The following is a 9,578-nucleotide window of genomic DNA, read 5'->3' as shown; positions in this document are numbered from 1 at the left end:
GCCCTCTGTATCCTATCCCTACCCTCCAGCATACCTACCTCTCCTCCCAGTTTAGTGTCATCTGCAAACTTGCTGAGGGTGCAATCCACGCCATCCTCCAGACCATTTATGAAGATATTGAACAAAACCGGCCCGAGGGCTGACCCTTGGGGCACTCCATTTGATACCGGCTGCCAACTAGACATGGAGCCATTGATCACTACCCGTTGAGCCCGACAATCTAGCCAGCTTTCTATCCACCTTATAGTCCATTCATCCAGCCCATACTTCTTTAACTTGCTGGCAAGAATACTGTGGGAGACCGTGTCAAAAGCTTTGCTAAAGTCAAGGAACAACACGTCCACTGCTTTCCCCTCATCCACAGAGCCAGTTATTTCGTCATAGAAGGCAATTAGATTAGTCAGGCATGACTTGCCCTTGGTGAATCTATGCTGACCGTTCCTGATCGCTTTTTTCTCCTCTAAGTGCTTCAGAATTGATTCCTTGAGGACCTGCTCCATGATTTTTCCAGGGACTGAGATGAGGCTGACTGGCCAGGATCCTCCTCCTTCCCTATTTTAAAGATGGGCACTACATTAGCCTTTTTCCAGTCGTCTGGGACTTCCCCTGATCGCCATGAGTTTTCAAAGATAATGGCCAATGGCTCTGCAATCACATCCGCCAACTCCTTTAGCACTCTCGGATGCAGCGCATCCGGCCCCATGGACTTGTGCACATCCAGCTTTTCTAAATAGTCCCGAACCACTTCTTTCTCCACAGAGGGCTGGTCACCTCCTCCCCATGCTGTGCTGCCCAGTCCAGCAGTCTGAGAGCTGACCTTGTTCGTGAAGACAGAGGCAAAAAAAGCATTGAGTACATTAGCTTTTTCCACATCCTCTGTCACTAGGTTGCCTCCCTCATTCAGTAAGGGGCCCACACTTTCCTTGACTTTCTTCCTGTTGCTAACATACCTGAAGAAACCCTTCTTGTTACTCTTAACATCACTTGCTAGCTGCACCTCCAGGTGTGATTTGGCCTTCCTGATTTCACTCCTGCATGCTTGAGCAATATTTTTTACTCTTCCCTGGTCATTTGTCCAATCTTCTACTTCTTGTAAGCTTCTTTTTTGTGTTTAAGTCCTGCCATATTTACTATTCTTTCTACATATTGGGATGGTTTGTCCCTGTAACCTCAATAAGGATTCTTTAAAATGCAGCCAGCTCTCCTGGACTCCTTTCCCCCCTCATGTTGTTCTCCCAGGGGATCCTGCCCATCAGTTCCCTGAGGTTGTCAAAGTCTGCTTTTCTGAAGTTCAGGGTCCATATTCTGCTGCTCGCCTTTCTTCCTTGTGTCAGGATCCTGAACTCTACCATCTTATGGTCACTGCCTCCCAGGTTCCCATCCACTTTTTCTTCCCCTACTAATTCTTCCCAGTTTGTGAGCAGCAGGTCAAGAAGAGCTCTGCCCCTAGTTGGTTCCTGGTGCAAGTGCTGGAGGAAATTGTCCCCTACAATTTCCAAAAACTTCCTGGATTGTCTGTGCACCGCTGTATTGCTCTCCCAGCAGATATCAGGGTGACTGAAGTCTCCCATGAGAACTAGAGCCTGCGATCTAGTAACTTCCGTGAGTTGCCGGAAGAAAGCCTCGTCCACCTCATCCCCCTGATCTGGTGGTCTACACCAGACTCCCACGACATCACCCTTGCTGCTCACGCTTCTAAACTTAATCCAGAGACACTCAGGTTTTTCTGCAGTTTCATACCGGAGCTCTGAGCAGTCATACTGCTCTCTTACATACAATGCAACTCCCCCACCTTTTCTGCCCTGCCTGTCCTTCCTGAACAGTTTATATCCATCCATGACAGTATTCCAGTCATGTGAGTTACCCCACCAAGTCTCTGTTATTCCAATCACATCATAATTCCTTGACTGTGCCAGGACTTCCAGTTCTCCCTGCTTGTTTCCCAGGCTTCTTGCATTTGTGTATAGGCACTTGAGATAACTTGCTGTTTTGTCCTGCTTGCTAGGTATGAGGCAGGAGCCCTCCCCTTTCGCGTCCTGCTCGTGCTTCCTCCCGGTATCCCACGTCCCCACCTACCTCAGGGCTTTGGTCACCTTCCCCCGGTGAACCTAGTTTAAAGCCCTCCTCACTAGGTTAGCCAGCCTGCCTGCGAAGATGCTCTTCCCTCTCTTCGTTAGGTGGAGCCCGTCTCTGCCTAGCACTCCTCCTTCTTGGAACACCATCCCATGGTCAAGGAATCCAAAGCCTTCTCTCCGACACCACCTGTGTAGCCATTCGTTGACTTCCACAATTCGACGGTCTCTACCCAGACCTTTTCCTTCTATGGGGAGGACGGATGAAAACACCACTTGCACCTCAAACTCCTTTATCCTTCTTCCCAGAGCCACATAGTCCGCAGTGATCCGCTCAAGGTCATTCTTGGCAGTGTCATTGGTGCCCACACGGATAGGTAGGAAGGGGTAGCGATCCGAGGGCTTGATGAGTCTCGGCAGTCTCTCCATCACATCGTGAATCCTAGCTCCTGGCAAGCAGCAGACTTCTCGGTTTTCCCGGTTGGGGCGGCAGATAGATGACTCAGTCCCCCTGAGGAGAGAGTCCCCGACCACCACCACCCACCTCCTCCTCTTCGGAGCAGTGGTCGTGGAACCCCCGTCCCTAGGACAGTGCATCTTATGCCTTCCAATCAGCGGAGTCTCCTTCTGTTCCCTTCCCTCAGATGTATCATCTAGTCCACTCTCCGCATTACTACCTGTGGAAAGAACACGAAAACGGTTGCTTACCTGTATCTCCGCTGCTGGTACATGGATGCTCCCCTTTCTTCTTCTGGAGGTCACATGCTGCCAAATTACTTCACCGTCCTCCTGTCCCTGCTGCGCAGCCTGCTCTGAATCTTCAGACCATTGTGCCCGTAGAAGCATAACCTGATGTCTGTCCAGGAAATCTTCAGTTTCTCTTACGCAACGCAGGGTCGATACTTGTTTCTCCAGACCTTGAACCTTCTCTTCCAATATGGAGACCAGCTTGCACTTTGTACAGACAAAGTCGCTTCTGTCCTGTGGAAGAAAGACAAACATGGCACATCCAGTGCAGGTCACAACAGCTGAATGCTCCCCATCCATATTACCTTCCTTCTATGAGCTTCTTCAGGAGTTGTAATAACTACTCAGAGAAGCCGGCAAGATGTAAGCCTCAGTGGGCTCTCCCCGGGCGAACTCCCAGGCACACTCCCTCTGTTAGCCGCTCAGTTGGTTCGCAGCTGACTGGCTTTTTATAACAGTCAGGCCCACTCAAGGCTCACCTGGAACAAAGCACTCCCAAGTCACACTTTTCAAACAACCAATCAAGCACACGGTCAAACTGTCCCCACAACAGACACTCAGATACTCACCAACACAGCCTCCCTAATGCAGCCCTTAGCGTACCTCCTCTCAGACAGATCCCAGGCAAACGCCCTCTGTTAGCCTCTCTGCTGTTTGCCGCTCAAGAGAAGGCAGGACTGCTTTGGCATCATATAGCCACAAGGAGGCAAATCAGTGTTCGCAAGTGTCTCAAATTAGCAGGGAAACAAGAGTTCCAGTTTTTAAGAAGCTCTAACACCATGGGGAGAAAAAGCAGCATGACAAAGGCCACACGATCCTCTCTAGTAAGCACTTAGTTACCACTAGGACCAAGAGCACCCATTGAAAGGAATAAAGCATTTTAGAGTCTGATCCTGCTCTCATGGAAGTCGGTGAGGATTTTGCCATTGATTTCGGTGACAGCAGGTGCAGGGTTTAGGGAGTGAGTCAACTTTATGCGTCACATAAATCCTTAGGGTTTAAGCAATTCAGCAGCCAGATCACCATCTGTAACATGGAGAGTGGACGCAGAGCAAGTCGGTTCCTGATGCTCAGGACCAAGAACGGCAGTCCAATCAAAAAGACAACTGGAGTCCAGATGCCAGGCTCTGCAAGGCTCACTTCTCATCTGCCTGACCTTGAATAGTTGCAGATGCAGAACCTAGGGGCTAGCAACCTTCCCACGCCCATCACAGTCAGGACCAGACAGTAAATACTTTTTCTAAAAACATCTTTATTCTAGTGTAATCAAAATAAGTTGTAAGATCTGATTAAAATAGCTAATTTAAGAAATGATTGCCAGGAGTACAAAGATCCCTACCACTAGGTCATATAATGCAAATGCAAAACATCAGGCTTTCAAAATCAAAGGACATTGGTACAATGCAGTTCTATTATACATCCTCTCTCAGCCCCAGCTGTACGTGAATCCACCATGACAGTACAGCCAGTCAAGCTAAGATCCTCACCACCATGCCAGGCATTCTTGTTATGACAAACTATTACAGTGAGCACTAGTCAATTACATTTATTAGGCCAGGACTTGCTCATTGAACTGTTAAGCCAGTCTGCTACATTTTAAAACAGGGTTGTGATGGGACAGAAGTCTCGGCTTTAAGTGGCATAACAGTGGCGTTTTAAAACAAACACCAGTCTCGTTTGTATGTGCACATTTTGTTCGTGCTTGGCAGCTAGGCAGCAGATGTCCATTAAACGCAAAACTGACTGACACTTTTAAAATAGCTTTCTCTCTCACACACACACACACGGCAGCATTTCAGAATAAGCTCCAAGTGTTTGTGCAACCCTTTTTGGTATCTTCTTGTTAAGAAAGATTTAATCACTGGAGGTTTAAATACAACAGTCTCTGGGAAATCTTCACAGTTTCACAACACCATGTGTTTCTTTGAGTACATTACAAAACCACAGCAAAGATACATAGGTCCCCCAAACACACAAACCACAGAGGCAGATTTGGAAGGGGAGAAAAAGACGCAATTCCTGATTGGAGGTTCTGGTTCAGGTCCATCTCTAATCCAGTGTAACATACACTAGGTCTAACCTTAGAAAAGAGTAAATCACTAAGTATTTAAAAGTATTTTAAAGATAGTCAAGCGAGAAGGTGGAAGCGCAACAGGGCAATTATGCAGTGTAGGGCGGAAGAAAACAGCTCACTGTCTCTATGAGGACACAGCAGGAAGCTGCTTTAAGGTTGCTCATTAAACTTAAGGAAAACTTCTGACCTCTCAACTCCTTTGAGCAGCATGGATCTACCACTGCAGACAGAGGGGCTAGCTCCTCCATTGGTCCCTAAGGCCCACTCTACCTTAGAGACATTGACACTGGTACCTACACTGATGTAGCTATGCTCGTGCAAACCCCAACCTAGATACATTGCAGCAACATTACTGAGATGTAATCTGGTAAATTACTGATGTAAGCCCCATACTGTCAGGTCGCCACCCCATGCGCATCCTTGAGGTCAAGCATGGCTCTGCAGCTGCTCTGCCTCAGTTTCCCTGACAGGGTTTCTAGCCCACTCTGGTGGTTTATGGCTCAGTGCTCTGGCTTGAGTCACTATGAACGTTTAGCCTCCTCCCCTTCTAGTGTAGCAGAGCCCAAGGTCACAGTCTCAAAACAAACATGAAATAAAGGCACCTGTATCCCAGCTGGACTTAGTTCTCAGCCCTTCTGAGGTTATTCATCCAACCTGCCCCCAGGCTCAGCTTGCAGATCTCACCATTCCCCTCAGGTGAGACATCCTCTGATGCCTGGTTTAATCATCAGCAGGTCCCTGATAAACCCAAATAGTCCAGCATCAGGCCTGCCTGCCAGGGAGACTCTAACCAGCACAGTTCTACTGAGTCCTGGCTCCAGCCAGGCTTCTATCCCCAAATGAGAGCAGCTGGTCTTCTCTCTTTCCAGCCAGCCACAACTGACTGAGCTCTCCCCTTTCCATCCTGTTCCTACAGGCTTGACACCCACTACAGGTGTAGTGGGCGGGGCTGATTGTGCTCCTGGCAGTTTGTTAACTCTTTTCAGCCTGAGTGTGGTCTGTATACCCCATCGCACCCCACTTTACATTGGTGCTGCGTGTCTATGTTAAGTAGCTACACCGAATAACTACACTGATTTAGTTACATCACTGCAGATTTTTCTAACTCCCCATATAACAAGCTTCAAAACTCCTTCCTCCTTGGTCATACATTCCAGTAGGAATCACAGCCCTTGCACCAATTTACATGCCATGCAACCCCATTGGCTTTAATGGGATGGGGTATGGTGTCATCAGGGCAGAATGGTTCCCTCTGTCTTTCTAATCCACATCAGAGCTGGCAGGAAGCTCCTCCACCACCACTCATCAGGAAATATCCAATAACCTGGCTCCTCAGGTGTTTTCACCCTGCTGAGATGTATCAATGGAATGGCAACTCTCTCAGAGAGACTCTCACACCAGTCCCAGTAAGGAGGGTGGTGTGAGTCTTACAGGTTATTTCTAAAGGCTTTGATATAGTGTACGTTCCTATCTAGTATAGAATTGCAGTAGCTACCTTAAGGGCTGTCCTGTGAGCTGTATTCATGTTGGTTTTAGCAAGAGATCTGCATGCAGTGGGGCTGTAGAACAGGGGTTAACATATCAGCACTGATCTGTTTCCTGTTATCTCAAATCTGCATTTCCATCACTGGAGATGGCATGGCATGCAGTGAAAGCTTTCAGTATATGGATCTCAGTTGTATACAGTGGCTGGGCCTGCATAACAAGGCTTGAGTCCAACTGCAGGACTGCATTAGTGGAAAACCCCAAAAACCACAAGCCAGGCCTTTGTGCAGGAGAACTGAGAGGGCAATTTCTATTTCCTTTCAACAGCAGCACGTTCTGGGTGTTTAAGTCAGCCCCAGTACAAGCAGCTCTTTCTCTCACTCAAAGAAATATTAGTGCTGGGGGACAGCCCGTGCTGGAGTGGAAGAGGATGCTGATCCCAGCACAGAAGAATGCTTATATACAGGGTGGCTGTAGTAGGGTTGAAAAGCCCTGAGCCGGACAAATGCTGCTTTGTTGTAATGTCTCTCTGTTCGTAACCAAAAAAGGTTTGATGACTGGCTTTCCCACACTAGCAACCCAAAGGAGGTAAATGGTGAACACCAGGCAGAGAAAATAGGGGGTCTGTAGGCTCAAGTCCTATCAAAGGCAGAGAGCACGAGGAGCGTCAGTAGCAACCTGATTCCCAATGAGGAGAGCCCAGGCAGGGATCATGACCAGAAGTGGCTTTCATTTCCAAGTTCTCTCACTCAAACCAGGGTAACCTTGTGGGTCTCAGAAGGGTTAGTGTGTTAGGTTGATCAGGAGGGTATTTGTCAGTTCTAGTGATAATTAACAACTCTTAAATCAATGTCAGAGTCTTTATAGACCTAATTTAACACTGAAGCATCTAGCAAATTTGGCACTTGCCAAAAAGAAGGGTCACAACCTCTGAAAGGCGGTGGGGTATAATCTATTAACAACAGTAGACAAGTGATCTGTAGAAGGCCAAACTTTTTTCTGATCTCAGACAAGAATTGCACTTAACCAGCTAGATCCAAGATTTGGAAGAAGGCTTGGAGAAGTGGGAGGTGCTGAAGAGGCAAAGCCCTAGTGGCAGAGCTGCTGATAGGTGCAGTGTAAAGTGTGGTTCTAGTGTGAAAAGTGACTATGTTTTGAATTAAGGTGCTATTTTTTCAATCTTCTTCCTGTGCATATTCAGGTTCATCTGTGCAGTGCTGTCAGCCCTGCAGGACCAGCTGAGCTCTGGGAGAGCACACTGGATTCTTTTTGCATTTGTGCATCAAAGAATTGCTAGCAGAAAAGTTCCAGTGGCTGGGCCATCCTCTTGTCTTCAGATTCTGCCCTCCCACAAGTGAAGACATTAAGGTTGTCCAGGTGGGTAAAAGGGTAGGAAAAGACTTTTCCTGTGGGCAGGTTATCCCATAACTGCCTACCGCAGGGTTCCTTGCACCTCCCTTGAAGCAGCTATTATGGGCCATTGTCAGAGACAGGATACCAGATTAGGTGGAGGTGTAAGGAACCCTGCAGTAAGCAGTTATGGAATTAACTGATTCAGTTTGGAAATCTGTAGGTTCCTACTTGGAGTTGAAGACAGTGGAGTGATACAGGTGTTTAAATGGGATTAAATACAAGAGGTGTAAGGTATTTCTGAAGGTAAGGGCATTAAAATCTGGCTCTTGAACTCACAGAGCAAGGAAGCAAATCTGAAGGGTTATTTAATCGCTCAGGGCCAGATTGTTAAACCGCTTGGCCACAAGAACAGTTCCACTGACTGCGACTGTTCACTAACATAAGGGGTCACAATCTGGCCTTAATGAGACCTATGCTGGAGACAACAGTTTATACACTGTGCACTCTGCACTGTTCTAAAACAACTGCAAAACTGACGTTAATAGTGACTGACACACTGAATATTAAAGACCAGCACAGAACTCCATGGTGTCTGGAGCCACCTACTGTGACACTCTGTACCTCTGTTCACCACTTTTATATGGTTACGATATATTTTGTACAATGTAAGCCTTGTGAGGTATCAGTTGAAAACTCATAATCTGCTGAATACTGTTGTCCTGGTAAAATGTGTGTATTAACAGTGTATGAGAAGTTAGTAGATTCTACTATGTATCATTGTTATAACTTGCTCCAAGGTTAAGACAAGCAGGTCCAAACCAGTTTTTCAGAGACAAAGACACACTGGCACCCCAAACAGGTGTCAAAGAGCCATTACCTGTTTTTAACCGGCCATTCTTCAGCAATGGGAAGGCATAAACAAAAAAATGACACTGTACACAGGAATGTTTCAAATCTCATGTACACAGTCCCCTGTTTGTCTATACCTGGCAGGGGGTAATTCTCAGAGAGGAGAAGGGTATAAAGTAAGAGACAGTGACCTTCATATCACCCCTTTCTGCTCAGGACATCAATGACTCTGAAAGAACTGAACTAAGAAGGGGAATGGTCCCAGGTTGGAAGGAGATGCAGCCTGAGAAATTTTACTACAGTTTACGGTGAGATGGCCTTGTGCTTTTAAACCTATTAGCCTTGATAAGTTTAGGAATTAGCTTGTGGTTTTATCTTTTTATTTCTTTTGTAACCAATTCTGACTTTTATGCCTTATCACTTTTAATCACTTAAAATCTGTCTCTCTCTAGTTAATACATTGTTTTGTGGTTTTACCTACACCAGCGTGTGTTTGGATTGAAGTATTTGGGAAACTCTACTTAGGGTCAACAAGGCTGGTGCATAATCATTACATAATCAAACTATCTATGATACGGTGGGCAAACTCTTTGCCCCGAGGGCCACATCTGGATGGGGAAATTGCATGCAGGGCCATGAATGTAGGGCTGGAGCAGGGTGTTGGGGTGCAGGAGGGGGTGTGGTGTGCAGAAAGCGGATCAGGGCACGGGGTTGGGGCGCAGGAGGGGTGCAAGGTGTATGAGGGGTTTCAGGGCAGGGGGTTCTATGATCTATGAGCTTGTACTGTCCAGGGGGTTACTGAGCACTTAGGACGGAAGAACCCAATGCACAGCTACAGACTAGGGACCGAATGGCTAGGCAGCAGTTCTGCGGAAAAGGACCTAGGGGTTACAGTGGATGAGAAGCTGGATATGAGTCAGCAGTGTGCCCTTGTTGCCAAGAAGGCCAATGGCATTTTGGGATGTATAAGTAGGGGCATAGCGAGCAGATCGAGGGAC

At 47.2% G+C, this 9,578-nt stretch overlaps 1 protein-coding gene across 2 annotated transcripts in view; it reads right to left on the bottom strand.

Annotated features, from left to right (window-relative positions):
• Positions 1-974: 974 nt before the first annotated feature.
• Positions 975-9,578, bottom strand: part of PIGQ (phosphatidylinositol glycan anchor biosynthesis class Q) — a 52,464-nt gene continuing 43,860 nt past the window's right edge. For both annotated transcript variants that reach the window (XM_074965721.1, XM_074965718.1), the window contains exon 11: positions 975-3,053. In XM_074965721.1, coding sequence (XP_074821822.1) covers positions 2,109-3,053 — 945 coding nt within the window. In that variant the 3' untranslated portion in view covers positions 975-2,108. The remainder of the gene's footprint in view (positions 3,054-9,578) is intronic.

The sequence above is a fragment of the Natator depressus genome, chromosome 10 (assembly GCF_965152275.1).
Source record: "Natator depressus isolate rNatDep1 chromosome 10, rNatDep2.hap1, whole genome shotgun sequence".
Taxonomy (NCBI): Eukaryota; Metazoa; Chordata; order Testudines; family Cheloniidae; genus Natator; species Natator depressus.
This window is presented reverse-complemented; position numbering and strand designations above follow the sequence as displayed.